General features: G+C 47.9%; 7 protein-coding genes across 7 annotated transcripts; 5 read left to right on the top strand and 2 right to left on the bottom strand.

The window, feature by feature from the left end:
- Positions 1-404: 404 nt before the first annotated feature.
- Positions 405-2,417, bottom strand: N7466_008382 (gamma-glutamyltransferase family protein; the record flags this gene model as incomplete). The annotated part of the gene is made up of 4 exons (XM_057167771.1): positions 405-1,679; positions 1,747-2,096; positions 2,157-2,175; positions 2,253-2,417. The coding sequence occupies 4 exons, from the start codon at positions 2,415-2,417 to the stop codon at positions 405-407; spliced, it is 1,809 nt and encodes a 602-aa protein (XP_057018402.1).
- An 896-nt stretch (positions 2,418-3,313) lies between these two features.
- On the top strand, positions 3,314-5,116 carry N7466_008381 (GTP-binding protein Obg; the record flags this gene model as incomplete). The annotated part of the gene is made up of 1 exon (XM_057167770.1): positions 3,314-5,116. One exon carries the CDS (start codon positions 3,314-3,316, stop codon positions 5,114-5,116), a length of 1,803 nt encoding a protein of 600 aa, XP_057018401.1.
- Positions 5,117-5,442: 326 nt separating this feature from the next.
- On the top strand, positions 5,443-8,621 carry N7466_008380 (ssDNA endodeoxyribonuclease RAD1; the record flags this gene model as incomplete). The annotated part of the gene is made up of 6 exons (XM_057167769.1): positions 5,443-5,490; positions 5,548-5,725; positions 5,792-5,879; positions 5,938-6,537; positions 6,594-7,671; positions 7,725-8,621. The coding sequence occupies 6 exons, from the start codon at positions 5,443-5,445 to the stop codon at positions 8,619-8,621; spliced, it is 2,889 nt and encodes a 962-aa protein (XP_057018400.1).
- A 244-nt stretch (positions 8,622-8,865) lies between these two features.
- Positions 8,866-10,780, top strand: N7466_008379 (Iwr1 domain-containing protein; the record flags this gene model as incomplete). The annotated part of the gene is made up of 3 exons (XM_057167768.1): positions 8,866-8,932; positions 9,200-10,510; positions 10,575-10,780. 3 exons carry the CDS (start codon positions 8,866-8,868, stop codon positions 10,778-10,780), a joined length of 1,584 nt encoding a protein of 527 aa, XP_057018399.1.
- Positions 10,781-12,169: 1,389 nt separating this feature from the next.
- Positions 12,170-13,822, top strand: cwc27 (putative peptidyl-prolyl cis-trans isomerase; the record flags this gene model as incomplete). Its single annotated transcript, XM_057167767.1, has 1 exon — positions 12,170-13,822. The coding sequence occupies one exon, from the start codon at positions 12,170-12,172 to the stop codon at positions 13,820-13,822; it is 1,653 nt and encodes a 550-aa protein (XP_057018398.1).
- Positions 13,823-14,123: 301 nt separating this feature from the next.
- On the bottom strand, positions 14,124-15,807 carry N7466_008377 (FMN-dependent alpha-hydroxy acid dehydrogenase; the record flags this gene model as incomplete). The annotated part of the gene is made up of 4 exons (XM_057167766.1): positions 14,124-14,296; positions 14,372-15,041; positions 15,107-15,612; positions 15,675-15,807. The coding sequence occupies 4 exons, from the start codon at positions 15,805-15,807 to the stop codon at positions 14,124-14,126; spliced, it is 1,482 nt and encodes a 493-aa protein (XP_057018397.1).
- A 1,075-nt stretch (positions 15,808-16,882) lies between these two features.
- N7466_008376 (3'-5'-exodeoxyribonuclease) lies at positions 16,883-18,057 on the top strand (the record flags this gene model as incomplete). Its single annotated transcript, XM_057167765.1, has 5 exons — positions 16,883-16,918; positions 16,983-17,160; positions 17,220-17,710; positions 17,764-17,954; positions 18,009-18,057. The coding sequence occupies 5 exons, from the start codon at positions 16,883-16,885 to the stop codon at positions 18,055-18,057; spliced, it is 945 nt and encodes a 314-aa protein (XP_057018396.1).
- Between the last annotated feature and the right edge of the window lie 955 nt (positions 18,058-19,012).

Here is a 19,012-nt window from a genome sequence, read left to right as displayed (position 1 = left end):
TGTCTCTGAATACCATCGTGGCGTTGTCAGTTTCTTAGTCCGTCACGTGTCAATATCCTCTGTTGAAGCGTTTTCGATCTCGGCACTTCTGGGGGCGTTTAGGATTTTGTTTCACATTTACAAAAAAAGAGTTTATCTCTATCTTGGGCCGCGAGGAGGATGATTTGTCCGATTGTCGGATCAACGTTTACGGATCCCTGTGCATCTTACTAGCTAGGTGATTTGATATGTGCACAATTTCATTCGACCCGGCTCAAATTCGCCATTATATTGGACATCTGACCTTGTATCATTGACTTTCCAGTTCATTTTATCTATCTAATCTCCGTAGGTGCACAACATTCACGACCTGTCGGCATTTAAGTGGCGCTTAGGCTCTGACAGAGTGTGCAGTTTCCAGCACATTACAGTAGCGGGAAGGCCATTCCATCACCTCGTGGGTCACTACCCGCACTATATACCAACTGATCATCATCATAGTGCAGACGAATGATCTGCCCACGGCCAAACATCGACCGCTCCCAACCCTTCAGCACCTCGATCTTATGACCCAGGCGTTGCAGCCCCTCAATGGTCACCTTGCTTATTCCTTCCTCGACACATACCGTACGGTCACGATCCTCAGATGTTGGTGCCTTGACGCAGATACGCGGGGAATCAAGAGCCGCTTGAGGGTGGTATCCGAATGCAAGCATGTTAAGCAGCACCTGTACATGGCCTTGGGGCTGCATGAAGCCACCCATCACACCATAAACGGAGTGCAGAGAGCCGTCCTCAACATTTGTGATCAAAGCAGGGATAATGGTATGGTATGGCCGCTTGTTCGGAGCCAGAGCATTAGGGTGTCCAGCTTGCAGCGAGAAATTGGCACCACGGTTCTGCAGGGTGAAACCACAGCCTGCGGGAATGATAGATGTGCCAAACCCAGCATAGTTACTATTGATGAACGAAATACCGTTTCCTTCGCGATCTGTCACAGCAAAGTAAACTGTGTCGCAGTGGTTGTGTGCCGGGCTGCCGTGGTCCAAGAGCTCAGCTACACCGTCTGGCTTGAATAGCTTCGCCCGCTCGGCTAGGTACTCGCGTGCGAGGAGGCCTTGCGAGGGCACCTTCTCCACGTCGGGGTCTGTCACCCACCATCCCGCGTCGGCGAAGGCAATTCTTAGACTCTCAATGACAGCGTGAAGATATTCCGCTGAGTTGTGTTGTTCCTGGCTGAACTTTGGGATCTTGCCGGCTCGCTCTAATTCTTCCATAATACCTAGAGCCATAAGCGCGACGATACCCTGGCCATTAGGTGGGTGCTCCCAGACCTCAACACCCTGGTTAGTACCGTCAGTTCCTGGTGACTGCTTGGATGCAATATCTTGACCGGTGAACTTGAGTGAGATGGCATCCACTTCCTGTGTACCCTGTGCGGCATGGTTTGCCAGATCTTCAAGATCAATATAGCTACCCAGGCTTTGGGCCACCTTGACAATTTCCTCTGCAATTCTACCTTGGTAGAAGCCCTTCTTTCCCTCGGCTGCCAGTGTACGGAAGGTCTTGGCCAATGTGGGGTTCTTCATGATCTCACCAGGGAGAGGAGCACGCACTCCATCCTTAGCAGATGGATCCTTCTTCAGCATTTCGCGGAAATTGGGCGATGCAGCACGCATAGCCTCCTCGTTCTCTTGCCACTAGAGATAGTTTGAACATGTTAGCTCACAGATGACAGGATTGAAACAGAAAGAACCAATTACTGACACCTTGCGACGAAAGCTCAGAAACAACAAAGCCTTCCTCTCCCATCTCAATGGCCGGTTGCAGGATCTGTGCCAAAGACAACTTTCCACTTCCAAACTTCTCAATAGTGTCCACCCATCCTGCCGCTGCGCCGGGAACCGTAGCTGCAAGAGCATTGAGGAAGGGAATGCTGCCCGGAGCGTCGGGAGCCAGATTCAGGTCCTTGCGGACTTTTTCCAATGTTGCCTTGCCGGGGTATCGACCCGATCCATTCAGGGCGTGGACTTTCTTCGTCTCGGCCTTATAAAAGAGACAGAACATATCACCGCCAATACCAGTCGAGCCAGGCTCGGACATGTTGATTGCAGCAGCTAAAACATTCAATGTAATTAGATTGTGATCTCCCTACCACCGCATAATTCGAAACATACCAACAGCAACAGCAGCATCCTGAGAAGCAGATCAATCTATTAGTCCTCCAAATCAAGTCTCTCTCAATGGTCCCGGAACTCCCAAGAAAAACATACCGCTGCATTTCCGCCCTGACTCAAGATGCGATGTCCCGCCGCAGCTGCTAACGGCTGCGTACAGGACACAATGCCATTTTTGCTGTGCACGGTACTCCTCCGACTGGCAAAGGGGGCATAATCAGCCTCGGCCTTTGCGTAAACAGCTTTTGAGTTGAGCGGCATTTTGATGGTCTGGACTTGGATGGCTGAGTAGTTGATTCCTCTTGGATGTCAGCTTGATGGCCCTCACAATGATTTGCACTTCTTTTATATGATTGTGACAAATTCTCCCCGCTATGATTGCAAGAGATACGAGTCACAGACCTGCTCAATTAGGCAAAAAGGGAGGGGCCGACGGCCTTTGAATACCCCGCTCAAGGCCTGCTCCGACGGTTGGAGAAATTGGGGTCTATCTTATCGGAGTCGCGACAAGTTCCCCGGACTAGACTAGCCGAAATTCTCGTGTTAAACCAGGCCAAAATACAACCTTGGAAATTGGACGATCGACACGTATGTTTGAGTATCTCCAGTCAGAATCACCCGGGCTTCCAAATTGATCTTCATTTGTCGGCAAACTCACTCCATGCAAATTTCGAACATTGCGCAGATTGATCGGAGCGTGGCCGATACTATATCACGGATATATTTATACACTTTCTGTGGATGATTCTCACCAATTGTAGCATTTTAATTGATGGATAAGTAGTGCCTCCTAGCTATAATAAAGCACCCCAGAAAGAATTCACCTCAACACTCAGTTTTTTAAGTACAACCTTGGAACAAATTAACATTATTGGCTTTGGCAGCAATTCACCTGCCAAAGTAATCAAATGTTGCTGCTTATCTCCACGTGACCCTTATCGATAGAGCTCGGATTTTTGGTTTTGGATGGCAGCTCGCTTTACCTGCGGCTATTCCATCTCTTTCATCCACATGTGCAACCTTCATTACTGCTCGATCTTCAATTAAAACCCATATACCCGTGAATACTGGCCGCAAAATTTACAATGTTCAAGAACTAAGTTGTTCCCGCCTATATTTCCTCTACACGCACCAATTGTGATTAATACACCTGCAAAATGATGCCTCATCAACGGGCTTGTCTACTTCTCGCGAAGCAGCCGCTTCGAGCTGGACGACTCACATACTCCCAAATTCTCTTACCCCGGACCCTTCGAGCCATCATCCCTCCCTGCAAGCTATATACAACAGAGACCGATGCCCCCCGGTTCGCCGAAACCCCCTCTCAAGATGAAAGCAAAGATTTGTCGCATTTGAACCCATCGCCAGAAGATTATTCTCGATTCATTTTCCAAGACAAATGCTCCGTCACAATGCATGCCGGAAGTGGTGGCCATGGTTGTGTTGCCTTTCTACGAGAAAAATATATCGAAGAGGGTCCACCAAATGGAGGTGACGGTGGCAGCGGAGGAGGTCTTTACATTCAAGCTGTTGAGGGACTGACCAGTCTACACAAACTCGCTCGAAGGGGTATTGTCCGAGCTGAGCGAGGCAGAAACGGACAAGGCAAAAGCAAAGGTGGGAGACGTGGTGACGATGTCTTGATCCAGGTACCGGTCGGGACAGTGGTTCGTGAGATAGCTCGCCATGACCCTGTCGCGGAAGAGTTGGCCATGAGACGCCAGATTTATGAGGACCAACAGCTCGAGCAGAAAGAGCGACGTGAGCAGCGGCTTGAGCAGCGGGCTGAGCAACGGGCTGCGCAACGGACCGAGCAACGTGGGAGGATGGAGGAGATGGAAGATGGGGAGGAGTTTGACGAAATGGAGGAGGAGGAGGAGGACCCCGAATTCACTCCGATTCGTCATGATCGCTGGGTGCTTTACCCTGGCGCCAACCCTGCTGATTTCCTGACTGTCGAGTTCCCCCGACTGAAACCAAGGCGGCAGGGAATTGCTGCGATGGAGCCCCAGGCCCCGATTTTCCTTGATCTGTCGGCGCCAATGGACAAGCCTCTATTGTTGGCAGCCGGTGGTGCCGGTGGACTCGGCAACCCTCATTTTATTGGTCGCGTTAGGGGTCGACCGAAGTTTGCATCCAAGGGCGAGGGTGGAACAAGGCTGGAGCTTGACTTTGAACTCAAGTTGCTGGCAGATGTTGGTCTAGTTGGAAAGCCCAACGCTGGAAAGAGCACTCTACTGCGATCTTTAACAAACAGTCGAACTCGGATTGGGAACTGGGAGTTTACTACACTGTCCCCGCATATCGGTACCGTCATCGTTGATAATCACCGCGGCCGACCGCTGGTAGAATCCCGCGGAAAGAAAAGTCGTACCCACTTTACGATTGCAGATATCCCGGGTCTGGTTGAAGATGCTCATCTCGACAGGGGCCTTGGTCTCGGGTTCCTTCGACACATTGACCGGGCGGGTATCCTAGCCTTTGTGCTTGATCTGAGTAACGGTGACCCCGTACAAGAACTACAGAAGCTTTGGCACGAACTCGGAGAGTATCAAAGACTTCGCGATGAAAAACCCGAGTCTGTTCCCGAAGAAAAACAGGGTGTGATCGAATGGGATTCATCGTCTACTGCTGGATATCCGGAGTACGAAGAAGATGAAACGTCGCACGAGTCATTCGACAGCCTTAACAAGCCAACTCGATCTCTCCCTCGTCTTCCCATGGCTCCTATTCACACCAAGGCTTGGTTTGTTGTAGCCACGAAGGCCGATCTCGAGAACACACAACCCCAATATCGAGCCCTCCAGGAGTATTTAAACGCTGTGGAGAAAGGCACGGTGGATCACCCATCTGGGAACCCCGATGGCTGGAAACAGAAATTACGAGCTGTTCCCATCAGCGCAATTCGAGGCGAGGGTGTAGCTCAAATCCCAAAATTGGTGATGGAATTCCTGGACTAAAGCTGCTTACAGGTAGCTGTTTAAATTTTGTACAATAATTGAATATACTCTACGATGAATCGACTGGAGTGATTACCTCAAAGCTCAAATAGCACTGTAATGTAAAAAAAAATATCATGATGGCTACATATCCAGACATCGTGCTTAGCCTCGCCGCATTCAAAAACTATCCGTCAAATTGTTATATGGATCTATTAGCTATAGCTAGCCCCTACTAGACCCATTTGCACCTGCGCTCAATCATTGCATCATACTTTACCACGTGACCTCGCGGCGTCTCATCCGCGGGATCGTGTACTCTACCAACGCGTCAAGACAGGCTCCCCATGCCTCCAGAACGGACTAATGCGCCGGTGAAGCTGTCACTGCCTTTGGTAAATCACCACCCCTTCTCAAAATACAACCAAAGTCGCTAACAGACTCCCTACCAGCAATACCAGCAGGACATCTTCACCGAACTACGCGCCGAGGATGAGCTGGTTATACTTGCTCGTGGCCTGGGTCTCTTACAACTTATAACGAACTTCCTTCACTTCCATGATGTGGCAGGGAACAATTTGGTGTTGGTGGTCGGCGCGGATGACCGAGAAAACGAATGGATCGGAGAGGGTACGAATCCGATATCTACCCTTGGCTTGCGCGGCGTGATCGATCACTTACATGATTGCTGAACAGCGCTGTCGGAACATAATGATCGCAGCAAGTCTCCAATGGCTAGAGGGCTGAAAGCCATCAACACCGATAAAGCGAGCGTATCCATGCGGTGAGTCTATACATCCTGCCGGTGAGAATGCCGTTATGCTAATCGGATTCTACGTCAGAGAGCGAATATACGCCAAGGGAGGAATAATGAGTGTGACATCTAGAATTTTGGTCACGGATTTGCTATCGAAGCTGCTTGACCCTGAAAAAGTTACAGGGATGGTTATCCTGCATGCCGATAAGGTGGTGGCAACGTCTCTGGAGGCATTCATCGTGCGAATCTATCGGCAATCAAATAAGCGAGGCTTTTTGAAGGCATTTTCTGAATCCCCTGAACCATTCACCACGGGGTTTGCACCTTTGGCTAATATGTTGCGGAATTTGTTTCTTCGAAAAGCATCTCTGTGGCCCAGATTTCATGTAGCTGTATCCGAGGCTCTAGAAGGTGACCGCAAGGCTGAAGTGATTGAGCTGGAGGTTCCAATGAGCTCGAAAATGCGAGAAATTCAGAACGCCGTTCTTGAATGTGTTGAGCTCAGTGTTGCAGAACTTCGCAAGGCCAACGCTGGCCTAGACATGGAAGAATGGACCTTGGACAGCGCTTTGCACAGAAACTTTGCAGCAGCGATTAGGCGACAGCTGCAAACAATCTGGCATCGAGTGTCCTATCGGACGAAGCAAATTGTCAATGATCTGACAGATCTTCAGTCTATCCTCCAGTATGTTTCGTCTATTTCCTCATCGTTCCATTCCGGCTCTCTAATCATCATATCAGGGCCCTGGTTACGTACGATTCCGTATCATTTGTGAAATTTTTGGATACGATTGTAATGGCAAATGCGCCGCCTCCTGGGTCCAATGCCCATAATTACTCACCGTGGCTTTTCCTTGATGCTGCGCATGTTCTTTTTCAGACAGCCAAGTCAAGAGCATACGAAGGGAAGCTTGATTCAACGTCTTCGGCTGCATTTTCGGCCGCCTTGCAGCCTGTCCTTGAGCCTCTTCCAAAATGGAGTGTACTTGCAGAGGTACTTCAAGAGATTGAACATGATGCTTACTTGCACCCAACCAATGTGGACGAATCAAATAGCACCATCCTAATCATGTGCAGCGCGGTGAAGACTTGTTATCAGCTCCGTGAGTATATCGGGACCATGAGCACCAAAATTGGCACAGCAAAACCCGCAGATGGAGAGGAAGACGACTCAAACGAAGAAGGCTCTTCAGCAGATGTCATGATGAGGCGCCGGCTACGGAGCTACCTCAATTGGAAAAGAGCATTATCAAACGTGAATAAAAATCTATCGCAAGACGGAGATCAGCCCGGAACTCCGGGAGAAGCATCGTCTGGTCAAAGACAACAACAAGGAAGACCTCCCCCCAACAAGCGTCGGCGAGTTCGGGGTGGAGGAGCTGTCAACTCTGCAGCTGCACGCGTGCCGAATAGCAGTGTTCAAACCCAAATTGAACAGCCTGTTGAAGTGATCAATCTTCTCAATGAAATACAACCTACCGAGGTTGAAGAAACGCAAAAGATTGAAATCGATATTGACGAACTTGAGGACATGGAAGACTATTACGAACTTTATGATATGAATGACCTTGTCACAATACATTCATATGATGGTGACATGGATGAGCACATTTTAGAGGAGGTTCGGCCGCGGTACATCATCATGTATGAGCCCGACTCCGCGTTTATTCGCAGAGTTGAGGTCTACCGTAGCTCTCACTCCGGCAGAAATGTGAAGGTGTACTTCATGTATTATGGTGGGTCGGTTGAGGAGCAGCGATATTTGAGTGCCGTGCGTCGAGAAAAAGACTCATTCACCAAGTTGATCAGGGAGAAAGGAGTAAGTCATGAAAGTTGTCTTGTGGGGAAAGCGTTGCTAATATCCCGATCTAGAACATGGCTGTTACTTTGACTCATGACAAGAGTGCTGAAAACCCGCAAGAGCAATTCCTGCGCACAGTCAACACTCGTATCGCGGGAGGTGGACGACTGGCAGCCACTGCATCCCCACCACTGGTGGTGGTCGATGTGCGTGAGTTTCGAAGTGCGCTTCCGTCTCTTCTACATGGCAATAACACAGTTGTCGTTCCCGTTCAACTCACAGTGGGCGATTATATTCTCACCCCTGATATTTGCGTGGAGCGAAAATCTGTTCAGGATCTCATGCAATCTTTAAGAAACGGTCGCCTGTACAACCAAGCCGAAACCATGCTCCAGCACTACAAATACCCACTTCTACTGATCGAGTTTGACCAGAACAAGGCCTTTACCTTTGATGCGTTCACAGCTGGCATTAGGACCGAATCTGGATTTTCTTCTGCCGGAACGCCAATCAGCGGGGTTTCCGGGGGATTGGCGAATCCATCGGCCCCCAAAAGTGCTCAGCACTTGCTTGTGCTTCTCACACTTGCATTCCCACGCCTCAAAATCATCTGGTCATCCTCCCCCTACCAGACCGCCGAGATATTTGCCGAGCTCAAGAAGAACAACCCGGAACCTGATCCCGTTCGAGCGGTCCAGATTGGCTTGGATATTGACATCACTGGATCTGGATCAGACAATGTCATGGCTGCGGCTGGAATTGAGCATCGTACTTTCAATCTCCTTCCACAAGATATGCTACGGGCCGTACCCGGAGTGACACCGCAAGCCCTTGATCGTCTGATTTTAGAGACGGATAATATTAATGAGATAGCTAATATGGATGCGGACCAACTAGATCCGCTGGTCGGGAAGGAAGCTGCCCGTAGGATTGTTGGATTCTTCCGGAAGAATCTTTTCGATGATTAAATGGGACCCGCTTTGACAAAGAGATGGATTGAATATTCGAATTGACACCAAAATTCCAGAATAAATTCCTTGAACATTGAATAGTCAACTGCAGTATTCACCAAGAAAGCATAGCCTTTTAAACCAATAGCTTGACGGTCACGTGTACAGCGCTTAACCCGATCTGGTGACGCTCGTTTTCCATCTTCTCCAACCTTGAAACTCTCCGAGTCAAGCTATCATCATCTTGCATCAATATCTCAAAATGGCCCTTCCTCCAGAACAGATTAATATCAAGCGGAGACGCGAAGAAGAACCAGTGGAAACATTGTGTATGTATTTCCCCTATCCCTCTATTTTTTTTGTGTTTTTTTTTACCCCACATTTTACACCGTTCAAAAGCAACACTTATGACGATCATATTTTTGCGATTGCAAATGTCCTTTCGTCGGATCTCTCAATACACTCAGAGTTCCCTGCGTGCCAATAATACATTTGTCTCATTCGACTGCGTATTTTTTGGAAGACTTTCCCCATTATATCAAAGCTCAATTCCTCAAAACAAAAAGACAACGGAATGCCCCGCTAACACAACATAGTTATTCAATCTGCGCTACACCAGACCAAGCGCCGATTTACTGACTATGTGTTCCATCGAGTTACACTTAAAAGTGATGGAAGCCCTGATGACTCCGGCGCCTCAACGCCTCCTCACCCAGCTACCCAGAGATTGCTACGTAGTCCCCGATCAGTGAGCAGTCTGCACATCCCACCTCGGCGGACTGCTCAAACGAATTCTCCAAGCGGGATCCCCACTGTACGAGCGACGTCCCCTGGTGCTGAGATCCGTGAAGTCCAGCGAGCCGCAGCCGCTCGAAAGGAGGCTGAAGAAAAGCGCAAGCGCGCAATCTATGGTCCTCCTACACCGCAATCCGTTTCCCCAGTCCCGCTAGGCAATACTCTTGCGCCTGGGAGGAGACCAACTGAGCAAGACCATGTATCAGCTTCTGTGCCATCCTCACCGCGCCATGCGCCCTCCGTTCGTCGCTTCCAGATCAGCAGACCAAGCGCCTCGACTCCGGGCTCGCGCCCAGGTTCACGTGCTGGCATTCAGAAGCGCCGAGCTGATGGTGCTGCGCCAGGAATTGCTATTTTGGTGGAGCAGCTTACACGCAAGCCGCATTCCCGTCAAGCTTCTATGATTGCAGACCTCGTGCACCAGGCTCAGTCTGAAAGTGACGAAAGCATTAGGATCAAGACACCCGAGGAGCCAGCACCACAAGTGAAACCCAGAAAGCGTCCTGTCGTCAACCAAGCTGAAAAGAAATGGCGAGAGCAACGCCAAGGCGCTATCACTGCCGCAAAACAACATCTTTCGGACACACTGGAGAAGTCTGCCCGAGCCCAGCAGACCACATGGGATGAAGAGTCGGAGCGCCTAGCTAAGGAATTTGAGCAGGTTGCCCTAGATATCGAAAGAGATATGGAAGCTGAGCCTATGGACTACAATGATAACTTTGCTCCGCCATCACCCCAACCTCGGCCACAGTACAAACCCCCGCAGCCCTTGAAACACCAACCGCGGCCTCCTAAACAACCCAGAGTTGTGCCATCTCACCCATCTCACCCATATCCCCTCAGTGATGAGAAGAAACCGGAAGTGGTGACGCCAATCACCGATGATGATGACGATTATGTTTATGATGTTTACATTCGACGTCCACTGGCAGAAGCCGATATGCTTGCCAACCCACTGGCTGAGCTGGAGTCCGAACAGCAACTCAAGGCACTTCAAGCTCCAAATTCTGGTATTGGTGTTATCGTCATCACCGAAGAAGATGAGGAATACTGGGAGAACTTTATTGAAGACGACGAAGAGGAATGGGATAGTGAAGATGCAGACTCCAATGGTGAGTTTTATCTTTCATCTATGCTTTTGCAACACAATACTGATCGTGAATTTAAACTAAACAGCCGAAAATCACCCCGCGAATGAGTACCCCGAAGAAGAGCTGGCTTCCTCCGACGAGGATGATGACCCTACTGCTATATACAGTAAATATCGGGTTCGTGCCGCGTCGGATGACGAAGAATTTGATTTTGACCATTCTGGGAGTGAGGGTGGTAGATTCGGACAGTGGCGTTCTGGACAAGCTTATTCTGATGATGAGAGTGATTAAGAATTTGGTGATTTCTGTCATATCGAGTACCCAGAGTATGGATTTTGTGTGCCCTACTAGTATATTCACATTTGACCTTGCAAGATTGGCGGGCTGATTGGAACAAATTCTTCAATGTCAGCAAAATAAATCCATACAATGCAAGATCAATCAATGTCTCAAGCTAAGCAGAATAACATTACCTCCAGAGCTCGGAATTTCCAAGATTGTATAAATACTAGTCATCGTGGTGTATATACAGGCAATACGCGCTTTTTTTTCAGATGAACATCTCCTATACTCAACAAGTAGTTAGGCAATATGCGCTTTTTTCAGATGAATATCCCCTATGTTCAACAAGTAGTTAGGTAACGCGCGCTTTTTTTTCAGATGGTTTTTCAGATGAACATCCCCTAGGGATACTTAACAAAAAGTTAGTAGGCAATGCGCGCTTTCTTCAGATGGAAATCCTCCATACTTAACAAGTAGTTAGGCAACGCACGCTTTTTTTCCAGATGGAGATCCTTTATACTTAATAAGTAGTTAGGCAATGCGCGCTTTTTTCAGATAGAAATCCTTCATACTTAATAAGTAGTTAGGCAACGCGCGCTTTTTTTCTAGATGGAAATCCCTATACTTAATAAGCAGTTAGGCAATGCGCGCTTTTTTCAGATAGAAATCCTCTATACTTAACAAGCAGTTAGGCAATGCGCGCTTTTTGCAGATGGTATTTCAGATGAATATCCCCTAGGGATACTTAACAAAAAGTTAGTAGACAATGCGCGCTTTCTTCAGATGGAAATCCTCCATACTTAACAAGTACTTAGGCAACGCGCGCTTTTTTCAGATGGAAATCTTCTATACTGAATAAGTAATTAGGCAACGCGCGCTTTTTTTTCAGATGAACATCTCCTATACTATACAAGTGGTTAGGCAACGCGCGATTTTTTTTCAGATAGAAATCCTCCATACTTAACAAGTAGTTGGGCAACGCGCGCTTTTTTCAGATGAACATACCCTATACTTAACAAGTAGTTAGGCAGTGTGCACTTTTTTTCAGATATGCATTCACAAATCATACTACTGATGCTCATAAAACATCATCACCCATAAAACATCAGGAACAAAATAACTTAGCCAACCTGATTTGTTCATAATGTAAGAGCGGTTCAAAGATCTAATTATTTTAATCGACTATTCTACAGTTTTGATATGTAGGTTATTTTAAGGGGTTTGCCCAGGTGGTTGATATAATGTACAGAAGTACATACAGAACGGCTGTCACGTGTTACATGACGTCCGTCCACTTTTCACTGCGGCGCCTTTTTAGAGTGGACGACGAGCTTTGATTTTTGTCAATTCACCTTCCTCTCTCCGGGCCGTGTTTCGGCAGCTCACCCTCTCTACGCCATGTCTACTCAGTACGCCACTGAGCCTAACCCGACTGCATCGGTCACGCTAAATACGACCGTTGGCCCAATCCACATCGCTCTTTTCGCAAGTCAGGTCCCTCTCACCTGCAAGAACTTCCTTCAGCACTGCAAGGACAACTACTATGCTGGAACCATCTTCCATCGTGTTGCTCCAGGATTCATTATCCAGGGAGGGGATCCGACCGGTACTGGGTCCGGTGGTACCTCCATTTACGAATACCCGGAATTCGAGTATGACCCCGAAGCGCGCGACCCGAATGAGCGAATAGTTCTCCGAGATGAGCTGCACAGTCGCCTGCGCTTTAACCGGCGCGGGCTGGTTGGCATGGCCAAGAGTGAAGATGGGACATATGGTAGTCAGTTCTTCATCACGCTGGACAATACTGAGCGGGAGCTGAATGGGCAATGTACCATGTTTGGGCGGTTGGAAGGAGACAGCATTTTCAATGTGTTGAAGATCGCTGAGGCAGAGCGCGTCGAGGGCACCGAGAAGCCTGTATACCCGGTGAAAGTTACTTCTTGCGAGTTGGGCGAGTTGGGACCAATGGAAGGCAAGCTAAAAGATCGGAAAACCGTCTCGACATCGACAGGTGACAAGCCGGCAGCCAAGAAGAAGAAGAAGAACCCCAAGGCTGCAAAGGTGTTGCTGAGCTTTGGAGAGGACGAAGGCGAAGAGGAGATGCCCCTGCGCCCAGCAAAGCCGAAGTTCAATACAAAGCTAGTTGCCGATGCGCCTGGTGCGACTGGCGACACAAAGCCAGCTACGAATTCGCAAAAACCAGAACCCAAACAGCAACGAAAGAGACCGCGCTCTCCATCTCCGAAACGATCCCCATCAGCAGAGCGCAAACCACGTCCGAAAACACCTGAACCTCAAGCCCAACTCCCTCTACAAGACCCCGAATCACCCGAACGATCACCTACACCCGAAAAAGAATCAAAACTCTCACGAACAAATGCCGAAATCGCGTCCCTGAAGGCTTCTATGCGTCGAAATGTTGACACGGGACCTGCCGATACGGGCCACAAGAAGTCAGCTATTGAAGCAATGATTCCCGAGACTGCGATTCGAGGTCGGAGGCGCCCTCCACCAGGCTCTACCAATGGTGTCGCATCTATTTCGGGGCCCAGAAATTCGGCAGAGAATGAGGCGCTCAAGATGTTCAATGCTTTCAAAGCTAAGCTTGAAGGCGCAGATACACAGTCCTCAGCTCAACCATCGAATAAGGAATCACACACAAACAAGGGCAAGGAAAGGCAAGCCCAGGATGATGACGACGACGAAGAGGAACAGCTATGCGACCTGCACTTCATCGTGAATTGCCAATCTTGCAAGGACTGGGATGAACCGGAAGCTGCAACATCGGATAATGCGGAGGGCGAAGAAGAAGGATGGATGTCCCATCAGCTTCGATTTGGAAAGGATACATTGGGCAAAGATCTGAACTGGAAGAAAGACCACCAAGCCGATGTGGACTCACTCATGGTGATTGACCCTCGTGAGAAGGAGAAGGATCTGGCTGGCAGCAGCAGCAATGGTCGCAAGAGGGGCTTCCAGCGGGATCGAGAACGTGAGCGCAAACTGGAGCGAGCGGGAGATCTTGAATGGGGTCGGGAGAGGAGGCAATAATGGAGTCTTTCGAAATTATGATGTACAGCCACTTCAAATTACTACCTCCAATCTCATATAATTAAACCAAAGACTTGCTATCCGCACAATCAAAGACCTCATTATTCTCGCCCGGCTTGTCTCCGAGACCATTATCTAAAACAAATCTAGCCTTCGAGACATGCAGAGTATCCAGAAAAAGTTTCAACAGTCCAAGTTCAAAGTTGTATAAGTTGGTAAGTGTCTTTCAGAGAGAGATTGACTAGAACGTATATGAAGTAGCTCTATGAATTTCACTGGCATGAGCACCAACGATACTGTGTTAGAGCTTTGAGCCGCGCTTTCGGCCCTTAGCTATTGCCCGAGCATACGGATGTGAGCGAGACGCTGGAATTAAGTGATCCACATCTCCTGTGTGAACGTAATCGGGAGACGCTTGATCCAACGAGGTGATCCCAATGTTGCGCATGGCAGTCTCCAATTCATCTTGCATAACTACAACAATGTCTGTTAGATTCAATTTGAAATCGAAAAATGGAGGCCTAGTAGTGTGCGCTAATGATGACTTACTATCAATCAGATGTTCAACACCTTCTTGTCCATAGTTCATAGCGAAAAGCATACTTCGACCCATTCCCACGGCGGTCGCGCCCAAGCATACGGCTTTCAGAATGTCCGTTCCACGACGGATACCACTGTCGACGTATACTTCCATGACATCAAAGACCTCGGGACATCTCTTCTGCATCTCCAACAGAGTAATGATAGAAGGAGGACTAGTATCAAGGTTGCGTCCACCATGGTTGCTGAGAAGAATACCGTCCATTCCAGCCTTCATAGCCATGAGAGCATCATCGGCAGACATAACGCCTTTTAGACACACTGGCTTATGAGTGTGCTGTCGAATCCATTTCAGATCTTCCCATGTGAGGCCAGGGTCAATATAGCCGGCCATCACACGACCCAAACCACCACCCTTCTTGTCATTCTGCGCTTTGGAGGGAGACATCGGGACAGAAATGCCTTCATCTGCCTTGACGCGTTCGTCCGCTTCACGTTTCCCAGGCCACGCAGCGTCCACGGTCACGAAGATAGCTTTGATTTTAGGATTGGCAGAGCACTGTCGAAGAAGCTCGGCAGACTTTTCACGATCCCGATTAACATATAGCTGGAAAATGAAACTTGCGTCTGGGGCAGTGCTTCGCAATTCATCGATGGTGAAGGAGGAATTATTGGAGATCTAAGAATTCACATTAGTATTGTGTACACAAGAAACATCGGAATGAAGATACAGAATCCACTCACGCCTTGGATAATGTTCTTTTTCTCACAGGCCCGCGCAATAGCACACTCTCCCTCTGGATGAATCAGCTTGGCCATCGCAGCAGGACTGACAAAGAGCGGAAGCTTGTAATTGCCACCGAGAATCTTTGTCCGAGTATCCACGGATCGCACATTGCGGAGTATTCGCGGCCGAAACCATATCCGATCAAAGCACGACTTATTTGCGTCTCGCGTGATAAGGTCTGTAGATGCGCTGGAGTAGAACGCCCATGTCTTCTTGTTTGCGGTTTTGGACGCGACGACCTCGAAGTCGTGAGAGTTGATCAGGGTTTCCAATGGAGGCTTCTCATTCTCCAGAAGCAGCTTGACACTCTCGCCAGGGGGTGGTTTAACCCAATCTTCATCGATTGTTGACTGGTCTAGAGCTCCCTTGAGCTTCTGCGGTTCCAATCCTGTCTTCAACACACTCGGTGAATGTACTTCCGAGTAGGCTTTGGTAGCATCGCGGCCTGCATACTTCAGAATAACTGCAGAATTTGTTATTCCAGGGCTCTTCATAGTACTTCAATACAAGAATCGAATCACCTACTGTTGGATCCTCCGGGGTGCTCTTCGAGGAAATCTGTGACATCCCACACTTGGTTGTCCACCACAATCCAGCAATCCTCGGGTGATTGATGCCCCGAGACTTCCTTTACGGAGAGTAATTTCTGACCCGTCATTGTCGATAACAGCACCAGCTTAATGATACTCCAGACAAGTGAGTAGACCAATCTTGTATAAAAAGTTTAAAGAATGACAAGGTGAAAAAAGAAACTGGCCAGCCAGAGAAGGTTTAATACTCAGCAAGGAATCAAGGACTCAGTAGATGGAGGAGCGCGCGCGAATCACGGTCATTCTCCGGGCGAGAGTAGGGAAGACTCTCTCCACTCCGGGATTGTTGCCGGACTTACCCCGGGTTTCGTATCAGCTTCCACTGCCATCTAAAAAGATACGATTGTAGTACTTTATCCAACGAATTTAGATGTATTCAAATTTTTTACATCGGCTGGAAGCAACATCATGATTCATGATATCAAGCTTCTTGTTCCCAATTTGGCCATTTCCGATCATTTCCAAAAATCCCAAAGAAGTGTCTTCAATGTTCCTCACTTCCAATTGAGAAGCCCTTGGACCCTTAACAGTGAAGATGTGGCGGCGAGTTACCGACTTGCCGACTCCCACGCGGACTTCTCTCCGCGAAGCCAACAGCACGGTCCATCTGCTTATGTCATCAAGCACCGCCACACGCGCTGAAAATCGAGCGATATATGTGGCTGGTGATTCTCCGAGTCAACACTGTGTTAATATTTTGAGCAAAGGCTCGTTCTTGCCGCAGTAGAGCATTGATTGTCTGAAACCAAGGCGGCAGTGACAGATCATCACTTGAATGCCTACCAAGTCATTAGGAAGGACCCAATCGAACATTCTTCGTCATATCCACAACCGCGTTTTTAGAGGGGCAACAGGAAGAACCATTGTATCCCCAAAGACTTTTCTGAATCAGCCTATTAGACCCAGTATGTTTGAATGGAAAATATTGGCTTCAAACCATATGCGTTGCACTACTGTGAACGCCCATGGTTGCACTTGGAATCGGTGATTTAATGTCCACGGTCTGCACATATGCTAACATTCTTGACAGAATCTTTCCAGAGTGGCCAGTTTCTTTTTAGCAACTCAACCCTACAAGTAGCTGGCAGTTTATACTCTGGCTCGGGATTTTCAACTTCTTCCAGAAAGTACATTCCAAGCGCCATGGCAGACGAAAGCAAAACTCTCCGATATGTCGATGTATGTTTTCCCAGCCTCTTGCAAGAGACTAGGAGCCCCTTTGAAACTAATATATTCTCTTCAGATTGGAATAAACTTGAGTGACCCAATGTTCAGTGGGACATATCACGGAAAGCAAGCTCACGAATGTGACTTGGACGATGTGATCCAGCGTGCTCGGGACGTGGGTTGTGAGAAATTTATGGTCACCGGTTCTGATCTGGTCGAGTCTGAGGAAGCTGTGAAGATTGCCCGCAACTACCGTAAGTATATACTAAATCCAAAAATCCGTGATGTATGGAGCTAATAGGAGGACTTGTAGCCGGATTCTGTTATGCCACTGTCGGTGTGCATCCTTGCCAAGCCAAGCTGTTCGACGAACATCCCGAAGGGCCCACCAAGATGCTGGAAGAGCTTCGGAAGCTGGCCATCGAATCTAAGGAATCCGGATTTGCTGTTGCCTTTGGTGAAATCGGCCTTGACTATGACCGACTCTTCCACAGTGCCAAGGAGCCCCAATTGAAATACTTCGAGGCTCAATTGGACCTTGCGATTGAGATTGGCATGCCCCTCTTCCTCCATTCACGTGCTGCGAGTGAAGACTTTGAGAGATTGATTGGCGAGAAGCTTCCTCACTTGCCAAAGGGTGGTCTTGTGCACAGTTTCACAGGAACTATGGAGGAAATGCAAAGATTGGTTGCTTTGGGCCTTGATATCGGCATCAACGGGTGCAGTATGAAAACTGAAGATAATCTGGAGGTTGTGAAGGCTGTTCCGTTAGAAAGACTTCAGATTGAAACTGATGGACCCTGGGTAAGCGCACAAGCACCGGAATATCTGCCAACTCAAACTGACAAGAACAATAGTGCGAAATCCGTCCTTCACATGCCTCAGCAAAGTTTTTGACCGGCGCTCCGGAATTACCTAAAGCTTTTAAAAAGGAGAAGTGGCAGAAGGGCTCTATGGTCAAGGGCCGGAATGAACCTGTGGCCATCGCTCGTGTTGCTCATGTTATTGCTGAGGTCAAGGGAATCTCCGTCGAAGAAGTTTGCGAAGCGTAAGAGAAACCCAAATACCCATAACTGGCTTGTTTGCTAATACTTGTTACTAGTGCTTGGAATAACTCGATCAAGATGTTTGGGTTGGGAGCAACTCAGTGAACCTCCGAGAAATCTCCACCAAAGAAAGATTATCTGCATATTTAGAGTGGTGACAGTGTCGATTTTTTTTGGCTAGTATCGCTGGGGTTAGAGGCGTACCTGTCCACTTTTTGACCCACATAACTTTGGATAATACACTTATCACAAAGCGCGTTTATACACAATGGACTTCGTTTCACACAGACCCAGCTGGGCAAGCGCAAAACATCATTTCTAGCTAGAAATAATGCTAGATACTAGAACCTTCTACGTATGCCATCTTTCAACCTTTATTATTGAGCTTTCTTCTGTTTACATCATCCAGATGTCAACTCCACTAACTATTCCGGAGATATGTTATCAGTCTCAGTTTGATCTCCATTTATTTGTCACTTGAGGGCATCTGCTTGATGTTTAAGCAATACGTAGGAAGTTTTATCTTCAAATGTTGACTCTTCTATACACACCCCGGTATCATTACGATCGATACATTCCTGCTTTCAATTTTAGAAACTGCGATAAAGATACAGTGCTTAGGATATTGGTCTCGGCTCTTCATGAACTTATTTAAAGCAACATTTGAACAATCTAGTTCGTGTCAACTGGTTTGATATACACATGCACATGCAGCAGTTTACATGTTGAATTCACGATTTCTCTCGCCGTGATCTGTCCCATCAAGAACAGCGTTTGAAGGTTTACAATTCCCGACAACAAGACTTATATACCCCTATTTAGTAGACTGAGTACTGGAGATGGTTCCTCAAATTAATCCGACAATATACATGTATCTACACAATCGCCAAAATCTTGATCTATTTAGTTAGGCCCCATTCTAAGTATCTTCAGTAATGCATCGTTTGATTGTATTCAAATTCTTGCAGATTCCCAGTGCTATCGTGGGTTAGAGCATGCAGATATGGGAATTGAAAATCGAAAGTCAACTATGTAAGGTTGAAATGGAATAGTACATGTA

The sequence above is a fragment of the Penicillium verhagenii genome, assembly GCF_028828195.1.
Source record: "Penicillium verhagenii strain IBT 33310 chromosome Unknown utg000008l_segment0_segment0, whole genome shotgun sequence".
NCBI classification, from domain to species: Eukaryota; Fungi; Ascomycota; class Eurotiomycetes; order Eurotiales; family Aspergillaceae; genus Penicillium; species Penicillium verhagenii.
Note: the sequence above shows the minus strand (reverse complement) of the source record. Positions and strands in the feature narration are given on the sequence as shown.